Genomic DNA, 11,449 nt, shown 5'->3' with positions numbered 1-11,449 from the left:
GGCCAGCTGCCGGTCCTGGTCTCGTGGTCGAAGAACAACACGATCCGGGTGTGGCATGCTGCGGACGACGGGACGGGCGCCATTCGGTACACCGCGGACGGTGTCTCCTGTGAGGTGCTGGAGGGCCACACCAAGTATGTGCAGGGTGTGATTGCGCTGCCGAGTGCGGATGGCCAGCTGCCTGTCCTGGTCTCGTGGTCTGGTGGATTTCGGAACACAGACAACGCGATCCGGGTGTGGCATGCTGCGGACGACGGGACGGGCGCCATGCGGTACACCGTGGACAGTGCCTCCTGTGAGGTGCTGGAGGGCCACACCAAGTATGTGAAGGGTGTGATTGCGCTGACAAGTGCGGATGGCCAGCTGCCTGTCCTGGTCTCGTGGTCGGAGGACAAGACGATCCGGGTGTGGCATGCTGCGGACGACGGGATGGGCGCCATGCGATACACCGCGGACAGTGCCTCCTGTGAGGTGCTGGAGGGCCACGTCAACCGTGTGGGGGGGGTGATTGCGCTGCCGAGTGCGAATGGCCAGCTGCCTGTCCTGGTCTCGTGGTCAGGCGACAAGACGGGACGGGTGTGGCATCCTGCGGACAACGGGACGGGCGCCATGCGGTACGCCGCCGACGGTGCCTCCTGTGAGGTGCTGGAGGGCCACGTCAACCGTGTGGAGGGTGTGATTGCGCTGCCGAGTGCGGATGGCCAGCAGCCTGTCCTGGTCTCGTGGTCGTGGGACTACACGATCCGGGTGTGGCATGCTGCGGACGACGAGACGGGAGCCATGCAGTACACCGCGGACAGTGCATTCTGTGAGGTGCTGGAGGGCCACACCAACAGTGTGCGGGGTGTGATTGCGCTGCCGAGTGCGGATGGCCAGCTGCCGGTCCTGGTCTCCCACTCATACTCCGGCGAGACGTTCGAGTGGCACCCCTCCCCACCGGCTACACCCTCCACGCCCGCCACCCTTCCTCCTTCTGGCTCCACGCCCGCCGCTCCATCCCACCCACTCACGCAACAGCTCCATCTGCATCACCATTGCCAACCACACCGGCCTCTCCATCCCCACCCCTCCGACCCCAACCGCCTCCTCACCGTATTCTCCAACCGCCCCCCATCATCCTCCGCCGCTACCCATAACACCCACCGCCTTTACTCCCCCCAGCACCGCGCCCGCATCCTCGCCGCCGCCAGCACATCTGCAGCCTCCTGCGCCATGGGCCTCACCAGCGGATCGTTCGACCAACACCGCTTGATGAATCACCCGCCATCGCACTAGCAGCGTTGCTGGTGAGGACCTGGCGGCCAATCTCCATGGCGTTGCTGCCATCAAACGCCGGCGCCCGCATGAGCATCTCGTAGAGGAGCGTGCCAAAGGTGAAGATGCCTCCCTCGAAACCCTCTTCGGCTCCGCGCAGCTGCTCCGGCGCCATGTACGCCACCGGCCCCGGCCAGCGGAGCGAATCAAAGCGGCTGCCACCTCGCTCTGATGGCCTCGACACAGTCGGCTCTCCGATCGACGATGCGCGACGACGACGACGACGACGGGGCGCCCTCTGAGCGCCCAATTCTCACCTTGATCTCGTGTGTACGCGGGCTATCGAACGGCGCTCTTGTACATGTGGATCACCGTGCCAATCGGCACGATGTGCTGGCCATCTTGGCCAGCACAGTAAATGCGAGGAAATGTCAAGCCGTCGAGCCAGCGGAGCGACCGCTCGGCCGGCAACCGAGAGTGTGCGGGACATCGGCCGGTTCCGCGGTGGCGGAGTGGACTGTGCTGCATCCGAGCTCGGGTGAGTCGACGTCGTCGTCCTCTGTGGATAAAGACAAAATCTGGTTTACGAGTGAGCTTGCCGCTTGCCGTCGTCACGCTCCTGGAACACGGTGTTGATGAGGGTGAGGGCGAGCGAGGCGGCCAGGAGGACTGCGGAGGCAACCGCGAGCATGAGGAACGAGTCGCGGAAGCAGTGTTTGCCGTCGCAGCTGTTCTCACCGGCGCGACACCGGTGGCAGCACCGAACGCGGCGGTGGTGAAAATGGCGGACGGGCTCGCGACACTCATGAGGATCTGCCAGTAGTCGCCGACGTCTTTCGTGACGGGATGAGCAAAGCGGGTAATGTACGACGTCACGGACCACATGATGCCGTAGAGGAACCCACGCCATCCACGCCATCATGACCGACATGCGGCAGATCACGCGCGCCAATAAGCACGCGTACTCGGCGCTGGACGACCGCGCACGGCGGATTGCGTCGTCGCTTGAGCGCGAGGTCGCTGACCTTGACGTCGAGCGTGCCGTGGCCGCCGAAGCCGCCATCCAGAGCTTCACCTCGACGCGTGTCCAGAGGCGCGACGCGCGGAGCGACACGATTACGGTCCACGACTTTGACGCGCTCAGCATCACCGCCACCACCAACTTGGCGTTTGATGACGATGCGGCACTTAGCGATTGCACCAGCTCCAAGGCGGTCGCACTCGTCCCTATCGCGTCAGTTGCCGACGGCCCTGCCAGCTCTCGTCGCTGTAGCATGGTTCTTCACGCGGTTGCTGAGTAATTCAATGCAATGCCCATGTGGATTGAGCGCGCCCCCCCCCCCTCTCCGTAGTATGTACGCAGGATCGTCCTCTTGAGCCGTCTCAACCGCATCACTTCATCCTCCCGCAAACCCTAGCCGTGCATCCTTCATGGATACCAGACGTGCAGCGGTTGATCACGTCTCCGATGGTGCCGGCTGACTGCAGCACCAAGGCAGAGCCCCGAGTTCAAGCCGCCTGGAGTCAGCAGAGTTCGGAACTCCGAGCTCGACTCCTTGCCAACAAGCCGCGGATTCGATCGCACGAGCCATCTCGGGCCACTGTCTGCCTGTCTTCGGCGCCTCCCGCCGCCGACAATGAGAGCCCAGATTGGCTGCTGTGCCGGAAAACGAGCTGCACAACCTACACGACCAGCACGGGTAGACCACACATGCACTCGTCGACGGCCGGTCGTCTCGTGTGGCCGGTGTGATGCGGTCGGCGAGGAGAGTCGATCCAGAGCAAAGCAATGAACAAGATAAATACTGAAAATTTCATCGTCTCTAACAGGATCCGATAACTCAGTTGGAAGAGTGTCAGCTTAACACGCTGAATGTCGGGGGATCGAAACCCTCTCGGATCTCACTTTTTTTCCATAATATCTTCCTGATCCGATAACTCAGTTGGAAGAGTGTCAGCTTAACACGCTGAATGTCGGGGGATCGAAACCCTCTCGGATCTCACTGATTTTTTTTGCTCCTCCCCACACCCTCACCCACTTCATCACTCTCATCCCCACAATCAGCTCACACCCTCCGCACATACCGTCCCACACCTCCATCCCTTCCCCCTCTTTCTTCTCTTCTTTTCGTCGACATTCATCAATGACGTTGATTCACACTGAGAGCGATCTCGCCAAGCAACGCCCCAAGCCCAAGTGCTGAGCGCCGACTCAAGCTCGCATGACGGAGACTCGACTTCAATGGACAGCAGATGCGGGTGGTGACGGGGGCAGTGGCAGCCGTAGGCGCGTGTGCCGTGGCGGCAGTAGCAGCGCTCAAGACGGCGGCGTGGCTCGACGTGCCCTCGGCCGAGGCTGGCGGGTACAACACCCGTGGCCGGCGGGTGGTGCTGACAGGCACGGCAGCGGTGTCCAAGATGTACTTGCTGGGGCGACATGAGGTGACCATGGACGGCGCGGTGGAGACGATGCATGCCGCGCTCCGGGACGAGTCAATCGGCGTGCTCTCCGTTGCCAACCACAACTCGGTCCTCGACGACCCAGTCCTCATCGCCGCCATGATCCCGCCCGACGTGCTGAGCGACCCGGCCAAGATGCGGATCGTGCTGTGCGCAGAGGAGATTTGCTTTAAGCGATCGCTGCTGGCGGCATACTTTCAGCTCGGCAATGCGCTGCCTGTCGTCCGCGGCGGCGGGCTCCGCCAGGCCTCGCTGCGGGTCGCGGCAGACGTGCTTGTCCGCGGCGGTTGGGTTCACATCTTCCCGGAGGGCAAGGTGGTGCAGAACGTGCCGCTTGGCGAGCTGCGATTCGGCGCAGCAGACATCGCAGTCACTGCTGCAACCGCCGTTGCCGCCGCTGAAGACCACAGCCAAAAGCTCGTTGTCATCCCGTACTACCACCGCGGCATGCAGGTCGTCAAGCCGATCGGGAAGCTGCCGGCGTGGACCGCCACGCGGGTCCATGTCATTGTAGGCGAGCCCATTCCGCTCGCGCTCGATGTCGACGACCCCCGCCCGCGCCGCGAGCGCGTCGCCGAGCTGATGGCCGACATCCAGCTCGCTCTTGACAGTCTCGCCAACCAGATGGAGGCCGTCTATCCGTTTGCTGATGCTCAGGCTCAGATGCCCAACTAAACAACACAATGTGCTCACGTCCGGTAGATGTGAACAACACCGCGGCGCCCGGCACACGCGAGCATTGGGCTGTCGGGCCCGCGCCAAGTCGCCACCGCCGCCAATGACTTGCCCGGCACCGTCGAGACCCCCAGCACCGCCCGCCCGTCAGTCGACACCACGTGCAGTCCGTTGGTGTCATCAGCCAGGATGAGGGCGTGCCCGCAACTGTCAAACGCCATCGACACAAAAAACGCGTCTGGCCACGAGGCAATGGCTACACTGTGGACAACGACCGGTGCGCCGTCGGTGACATCAAAGACAACGACTTGGCCACGGGTTGTTGAAGCCGCAACACGTGGGGCGCCCGGGACACAGCACCAAGACACCATCCGTCCTTCAGCGTCGTCCGGCAAGGCGGCAGGCGCAAGAAGCTCGCCAGACTCGCCATCAAGCACGGTCATCGCCGCCGCGCACGGTTCACCGACAACGACTTTGCTCCCCACAAGGCCCACAAAGCCGGCCTCGATCTCGTGGCGGAAGAGCATGGTGCCGCGTGGCGCGTCCCAGACACTGATCGAGCCCTCACTTCCTGCCGATGCAACGCGCCCTGCGCTGGCAGCGAGCGCAATGATTCGCCCGAGGTGCGCAACAAGCTTGCCGATCCGGCGCAGCTCGGTCTTGCCGCTCGCCAGCATGTACGCATACATCGAGCCGCCGCAGCCAACAACCACCGTAGCACCGCGTGCTGTTTGCGCCACGCACACACTTCCGGCGACAACCGGTAGAAGCTCCGTGGCTACCGGCCGCCGCACATTGCCGCCAGCATAGACCGCGAGAACCATCCGCGGTGCATCTCGGCGGAACGACGACGCCGATGAGCCCGACGGTCCCGATGACCCCAATGCCGACGCCCGCAGCGCCGGATGAACCTCGGTGGCAACCACCAGCGTATCGCCAGCAGCCGCAATGTGTGTGACTCGGTTCGGATCGGGCTCGTGGGAGGCAGCCACAGCAAGAGCGGCCTGAGAACCCGGCGGTGGGGCCGCAGCGGCGAGCTTGGCCATCGGCCGTGGCGGCCGTGACGAACCGCCAGCTAGCTTCCGGCGCCAGATCCTGCGAGTACGAAACAGAGTGATAAACGCCTTTCGAGGCGATGGATTGGGCGCGAGTACCACCGGAGCCGCAGCAGCCATCAGCAGCCGGCGCCAGAGCAGCGGGTCGTATGCCAGACTCTGCCAAGTTGAACAGACCTGTGCCGCCTTTGCGAGGTGTGTGCCCGGAAGGTACGAGAAGATCATAAACATGAGCTCCCGTGGGAGGTAGTCTGCTGGCCCTGCTTTGCTGAGCCAAGCCACTGTCGCCGCCATGGTCGGGGTGAGGTGCTCGTGGTTGCCTGCTGCCGGCCTGCCGCAGTCACAGCCGCCGTGCTGAGGTTGTCGACTCCAGTCGCGCGAGAGCAGACACACGCCATGCCCAGGAAGACGCCAGGCGATGGCGATGTCATCGTAGAAATTTAAAGAGAGGGAAGGGACGGGGGAGAGAGTGAGAGCATCGTGATCGGCAGATGGAGGCGGGCAGGCAGGCAGGCAGGCAGTCGATGCAGCGGTAGTGCGGCCGGTACCAATGGTTACTATGGCAGCAGGGGTGTTATGGGAGTCACTGGCCCCACTCGTCCTTCTCGATCTGGATTGTCAGATGAGTGACAAACGGATCAAACATGGATCGGACATGCTGGAGAACGACCTGCTCGTTGGCGTCCTCGCGAACGCGAAGCGAGATGTTGCCCACAAAGGTGCCTGGCGAGAGCGTCCAAAAGTGGCACTTGTCCGGGCGGACCTCGAGGACCCCGTCGAGCGTCGACGCCTCGCGCATGACCTTGTCCAGCACGCCGCGGATTGACGCCGGCTTGGCCTGCAGCAGGACCCGCCCGGTGTCGCGCATGAGCGGAAGGATGGTGACGATGAGGAGAACGATGACAAACGAGGCGGCAATGACGTCGGCGGTGGGATAGCCCCACTCGACGGCGGTGGCGGCAGCCATGACCGCGACCGACGCGGCGTTCTCGCGAGCAAGCCGGACAGGCAGCGGCGTGGCCGCATTGCGCGCCGCGAGCTCGGACCGGAGGAGCGTCGACGAGCTCGCGGCGGCGTTGGGCGTCAGCCGCTCCGACCGGAGGAAGGCGTAGTCCTGGATCAGCGCCCATCGCGCCAGGTTGAGCGCAAGCGAGGCAAGCGCAATGGGAATGACGTGTGCTGACGACGGCTCCGTAGGCTCGAGCACCTTCTCCACCACCTCGACCACAAGGAAGAGGCCGATAAAGGCAATGGCCGACCCTACAGTGAAGCCGGCCAGGACCTCGACGCGCTCAAAGCCGTAAGAGTAGGCAAAGGTCGGCGGGAGGCGCGAGACAACCGCCGCAAGGAGCGAAACCGTGAGCGCAAAGACATCCAGTGTGTGATGGACAGCGTCGGCGACAAGAGCAAGCGACTCGGCCCACATGCCGTAGACGAGCTCCACACAGAGAAAGACAAACTCCATGACGGCAAAGAGGAGCAGTGTTCGCGTTGATGGCGTGCTCCACAAGACCCGGATGTGGTGCCGACTCGACGCCAATGCCGACGCCAGCGACATGCCGTTGGAGGACGCTGTTCCACTGCCACCACCAGAATGTGAGTGACCATGATGATCGTGTCCGCCTCCGTGGTCGTGTCCGCCTCCGTGGCCGTGGCTGTGTCCATGATGGTTGTCGTCGTGTCCATGGCTATGCCCATGCCCATGCCCATGTCCATTCCCTTGTCCGTGACTATGCCCATGATCTTCTCCTCCATGGCTATGACCGTGTCCATGGGCACGTCCGTCTCCGTCTCTCTCGCACTCGCCGCCGTGTCCATGCCCGTGCCCGTGGCTCTGCCCGTGGCTCTGTCCGTGCCCGTGGCTCTCTCCACCCATACCCAAGTGGTCGAACCCGCCATGGTGTCCCCCCTCCATGCCGCGAACTGCCTTTGAGTGAGTCGAGTGTGCTGCTCGTGCTCGTAATCATACTCGTCCGCCGAGTGGCGGAGTGGAGAGCGGTTGGCCCAAATCGCCACGTCGACCGCCACTCATCGACAAAACCACAGACTTTCATGCCACAATCGTCACATCAGACACTACCAGCACACGCACGTACGAATCAGAAGAGGATGTAGAGGAAGAAGGGGAGGATGGGGAGGGACGTCGCAGAGGCAAAAAAATTATAAGGAAAGGTCCCGGCCAGTTTCGATCTGGCTACCTTGTACGTGTGAAGCACATGCTCTTCCAATTGAGCTACGGGACCGATATATGAGCTTGCTTGAAAAAAAATGAGGTTCCGGCCAGTTTCGATCTGGCTACCTTGTACGTGTGAAGCACATGCTCTTCCGATTGAGCTACGGAACCAGCGAAGCTTGGAAGTGACAAGCAAACTGGCATACTTGAACGCTACATTGTATTGGACGAGACGGCTATTGGCGCCAACCGTGACCCGCATGCCTAGATAAGGAAGCAGGCAGAGCCACGGGTTGGGACACTCGACGCGACGACGTGCCCCCCTCTGGCCCAGGAACGCAAGTATGGCAGAGGAGCTGGACAACGTGGGGTTCGAGACTCGGCTGGAGCGGGTCCAGGAGGCGCTCCGGATGGAGAACCAGGCTTGGCGCGATGTGGCTGGCGCCAACAACACCAAGCCTCCAGCCGAGTTCCTTGGCCCGCTCTCCAAAGACCTTCTCATCGATCCGGTCAAGGCCATCGATGGCATCGTCTATGAGCGCTCGTGCATCAAGCTCTACCTCCGCTTCCACGACACCATGCCCAACAAGCCGTCCATGCCTGCCTCGGACGAGCTCGAGTCGGACTCGGAGCTCCGCCAGCGCATCATCGAGTGGCGCCACAACCAGGTCCTGGCTCACTGGGTCGACAACCCGCCCAAGTAGCCGCCTACCCGTTTGCCCGCTTGCCCGCTTGCCCGCTTGCCCGCTTGCCCGCTTGCCCGCTGGCCCGCTTGCCATCGCCGGCCGAGTCTGCGGCGCCTGGCCGCGCGGCCCGCCTTCCCGCTTCGACCGAGCTGCCGTCCCATCGGCTGCATCAGCCACCCGCCGCCGCATCGGTCGCCAACTGCATCAGCCCCATGACAAGCTCGTCTAGGCTACGAGCTTTGCCCAAGGACTCGTGCAACAATACAGAATCCATTGATGGAGGGGCTCAGTGCGAGAGGCCGACAAGACCCCGGATCCCGAGTCTCTTCCTCGCACCCACACCTACACTGGCTCGAGAGTTCGAGAGGCCGAGAGATCGAGGCGTCGAGACGTTGAGCAACTTGCCGAGGAATCGTCTTGGATGGTTCGGGCCGAGCTGGAGGCTCTCGTTCGACGAGTCGAGCGGTGAGGCGATGCACAGTTTGGGCGAGCCGGCTCGGGTAGAATTTTGGCGGGAAGGACGGCGCCAAAAAGGCCAGAATCTACCACCGCCGACCACGCGGGGAACACCACTCGACGCAAAGCAGCAGGAGAGCAAAGCGGCGAGCATGGCGCACCTTATGCAGGTATCGCCTGTGCAGTCTGTGGGCATGTACAACAGCAAGAGTACAACAGAAGAAGCGCCTTTGGAAGAGAACCCACCGCACCTTGCCCATACCAGCCGCCGGACAGGGGGTGGGGTGGTCCGGAGGGTAGATTCAAAGTCTGCCGAGACGAGCTCGAGGCGCCAAGGAGCCGCACCTCTGCAACCATCCACCACTGCCTCGAGTGGCAGAAGCACAAGCACGACAACAAAGGACACAACGTCTGGAAGCATGCCTTCTATGGAGGTCCTCACAGCCAGAGCTGTTGCAGTCCGACTCGCTGCCATGGAGGATCGTAGAAACAACGAGCTCAACATCATCAACAACAACAACGTCAACAACGTCAACAACGTCAACAACAACAACAACAACAACAACAAGTCCGAGACGCCTGTCGCTGACACACCTGCTGCTGTCGCTGGTCGTCGGGAAATGCCGTCGTTTGATGGACGGTACGGTCGAGAGGCGCTGGCGGCTCTGCTCGCAGCTGAGCGCAAGTACTCGGCCATGCGGCGCAGGCAGCTGACGCCGTCGCGGCTGACCAGTCGCCATGTCCGTCTCAACTGCAAGATGCGCGCTATTGTGGTCTCGTGGCTGATGGAGGTCTCGGCCGAGTATCGGCTCACCCCAGGCACCTGCCACCTCGCCATCACTCTCTTTGACAACTACCTCGCCGCCGCCCGCAACGTTCCGCGCAACAAGCTCCAGCTCATCGGCGTCACGGCCCTGTTCATCGCCGCAAAGCTCGAGGAGGTCTATCCGCCGACCGTCTCTGAGCTTGCTGACGTCACCGACCGCGCGTACTCGGAGGACGAGATCCGCGGCGCCGAGCGGGCGCTGCTCGCCACCCTGCGTTGGGAGCTGCACCCGCCCACAGTCCCGGCCTTTGTCGCAATCTACCTCGACCTTGTCACCGCCGCCGCGCCCAGCACGGCCTCACCTCGCGACTGCTGCAGGACCGCAGCGCAGGCTTCCGTGCCGCCATGGCCGCCGTCGACGCCGTCATCCTCGATCTGCGCGTCACCGCGATTGTCCCGGCCTCGCTCATGGCCGCCGCCGCCGTCTACGTCATCAGCGCCGGCGGCGTTCCGGGCATCGAGGCTGTTCTGGACATGCCATCGGCCGCCCTTGTAGACACTGTCGAGGTCATCATCCGCTACGCCGACGACAACCTCCTCCACCTCCTCGCCGAGTCGCAGCTTGTCACGGACTCGGGCGTGCGCCAAGACGACCAGCGTGGCCCAGTCCACCCTGTCGACCACATCCAGAACTTCTCCCGCCCTGATCTCCAGCAGGTCCTCACCTTTTCAAAACCAAGTTGTAGTTGTGTATTGTATATATCATCCTCCCCACCCTCATCGACAGCTCCAACACTATGCATATCAGACACTAGGCTTGTAGACAGCGATCAGCCGCCTCAATTCCTCTCCGCATGCTTAGAGTGTAGAGGCAACTTTCCACAGCCCAAAGATGGTGACATAGTAAACATACCCGTCTGTCTGGGTCGGCCGTCAGCTCCTTTTCGAGTGCTCATTGATCTTGCGAGATCTCGATTTGAGCTGCGGGCAGCTACCTGCGTGCGTCAAGATTAAAGCCGCATGCAGCTGCCAGCACCATAAGCAGCTGCTGCGTAAGGATGCTATCTGTTGGACTACTCTGTCTCTGCTCGTGGATGTTTTCTTGGGCTGTCTTGAGCAAAGATCACGGTCAGTAGCGCCAGCGCGCGGAAGGGGGCAGGGGCGTCGTCTGCTGCGCTGAGTTTATCTCACTCTTTGGCGAGCGGCATCTACTTGCCGCCGACGACCTTGCGGATGTAGACGACCTGACCGATGGACATGGCGACCAGGACGATGGTCTCGAAGATGGCCCACCAGTGGACGCGCTCAAAGAGGTCCTCGGCGAGGTCGCGGTGGATGGCCTCGCGGTTCTTGAGATACCGCTGCTCCTCCTGGATTGAGGTGAGAAGAGTGGAGAGCTCCAGGATGGAGTTCTCCAGGGGCGTGAGGTGCTCCAGCTTGGCAACCTCCGAGGTATCGGCCGTCTTGCCAGCAATGAGGGCAAGCGAGACCGACTTGGCGGTGATAGTCGACATGCGGTTGGAGAAGCAGACTGAGTACGTGCCATCAACCGCAGCGCGGAATGCGTACGAGCCCTCTGACTTCTTGGTCTCGTCGACCACAACCACACCCTCCGGATCCTTGACCTGTATTCGTCGACCGACCACCGACCACCACCACCCCAGCACCGACGATGACGATGACAAAAGACCCCCCCCCCCCCCCCCCAGATCCAAACCAACCCGTTCGTTCCGCACCCAATCCACACAATTGCATGAGTATGCCCGTCATCCCCAGCACCCTCGTCACGCCACCCAACCTGCCAGCCAGCAGCCATACCAGTCCCCCCTCCCCTCCACCAGCCATACCAGTCCCCTCCCCTCCACCAGCCATACCAGCCATACCAGTCCCCCCCCCCCACCAGCCATACCAGTCCCCCCCCCCC

General features: G+C 62.5%; 7 protein-coding genes and 4 non-coding genes across 11 annotated transcripts in view; 6 read left to right on the top strand and 5 right to left on the bottom strand.

Moving 5' to 3' along the window:
* AMSG_07702 (WD-40 repeat protein) overlaps nt 1-850 on the top strand; it is a gene marked incomplete at both ends in the record, with an annotated part of 1,249 nt that extends 399 nt beyond the window's left edge. Inside the window, 2 exons of the mRNA XM_013900705.1 lie at nt 7-799; nt 837-850. Coding sequence (XP_013756159.1) covers nt 7-799; nt 837-850 — 807 coding nt within the window. The remainder of the gene's footprint in view (nt 1-6; nt 800-836) is intronic.
* Nucleotides 851-1,837: 987 nt separating this feature from the next.
* On the bottom strand, nt 1,838-2,139 carry AMSG_07700 (uncharacterized protein; the record flags this gene model as incomplete). The annotated part of the gene is made up of 2 exons (XM_013900704.1): nt 1,838-1,982; nt 2,021-2,139. The coding sequence occupies 2 exons, from the start codon at nt 2,137-2,139 to the stop codon at nt 1,838-1,840; spliced, it is 264 nt and encodes an 87-aa protein (XP_013756158.1).
* Nucleotides 2,140-2,174: 35 nt separating this feature from the next.
* On the top strand, nt 2,175-4,404 carry AMSG_12090 (uncharacterized protein; the record flags this gene model as incomplete). The annotated part of the gene is made up of 2 exons (XM_013900716.1): nt 2,175-2,517; nt 3,530-4,404. The coding sequence occupies 2 exons, from the start codon at nt 2,175-2,177 to the stop codon at nt 4,387-4,389; spliced, it is 1,203 nt and encodes a 400-aa protein (XP_013756170.1). The 3' UTR covers nt 4,390-4,404.
* On the top strand, nt 3,085-3,157 carry AMSG_20047. Its single transcript has one exon. It is a non-coding gene; the product is annotated as a tRNA-Val (tRNA).
* On the top strand, nt 3,183-3,255 carry AMSG_20046. The gene has a single exon. It is a non-coding gene; the product is annotated as a tRNA-Val (tRNA).
* Nucleotides 4,405-4,569: 165 nt separating the features above from the next.
* Nucleotides 4,570-5,738, bottom strand: AMSG_07697 (uncharacterized protein; the record flags this gene model as incomplete). The annotated part of the gene is made up of 2 exons (XM_013900703.1): nt 4,570-4,596; nt 4,650-5,738. 2 exons carry the CDS (start codon nt 5,736-5,738, stop codon nt 4,570-4,572), a joined length of 1,116 nt encoding a protein of 371 aa, XP_013756157.1.
* A 289-nt stretch (nt 5,739-6,027) lies between these two features.
* Nucleotides 6,028-7,377, bottom strand: AMSG_07696 (metal tolerance protein; the record flags this gene model as incomplete). Its single annotated transcript, XM_013900702.1, has 1 exon — nt 6,028-7,377. The coding sequence occupies exon 1, from the start codon at nt 7,000-7,002 to the stop codon at nt 6,028-6,030; it is 975 nt and encodes a 324-aa protein (XP_013756156.1). The 5' UTR covers nt 7,003-7,377.
* Nucleotides 7,378-7,614: 237 nt separating this feature from the next.
* On the bottom strand, nt 7,615-7,687 carry AMSG_20045. Its single transcript has one exon. It is a non-coding gene; the product is annotated as a tRNA-Val (tRNA).
* Nucleotides 7,688-7,715: 28 nt separating this feature from the next.
* On the bottom strand, nt 7,716-7,788 carry AMSG_20044. Its single transcript has one exon. It is a non-coding gene; the product is annotated as a tRNA-Val (tRNA).
* Nucleotides 7,789-7,961: 173 nt separating this feature from the next.
* On the top strand, nt 7,962-8,321 carry AMSG_07695 (uncharacterized protein; the record flags this gene model as incomplete). Its single annotated transcript, XM_013900701.1, has 1 exon — nt 7,962-8,321. One exon carries the CDS (start codon nt 7,962-7,964, stop codon nt 8,319-8,321), a length of 360 nt encoding a protein of 119 aa, XP_013756155.1.
* An 845-nt stretch (nt 8,322-9,166) lies between these two features.
* AMSG_07694 (uncharacterized protein) lies at nt 9,167-10,505 on the top strand (the record flags this gene model as incomplete). The annotated part of the gene is made up of 3 exons (XM_013900700.1): nt 9,167-9,856; nt 9,904-10,242; nt 10,494-10,505. Exons 1-3 carry the CDS (start codon nt 9,179-9,181, stop codon nt 10,503-10,505), a joined length of 1,029 nt encoding a protein of 342 aa, XP_013756154.1. The 5' UTR covers nt 9,167-9,178.
* Nucleotides 10,506-11,449: the final 944 nt, after the last annotated feature.

The sequence above is a fragment of the Thecamonas trahens genome, assembly GCF_000142905.1.
Source record: "Thecamonas trahens ATCC 50062 unplaced genomic scaffold supercont1.35, whole genome shotgun sequence".
Taxonomy (NCBI): Eukaryota; order Apusomonadida; family Apusomonadidae; genus Thecamonas; species Thecamonas trahens.
The sequence above is the reverse complement of the archived record's forward strand: the minus strand, read 5'-3'. Positions and strand labels throughout refer to the sequence as shown.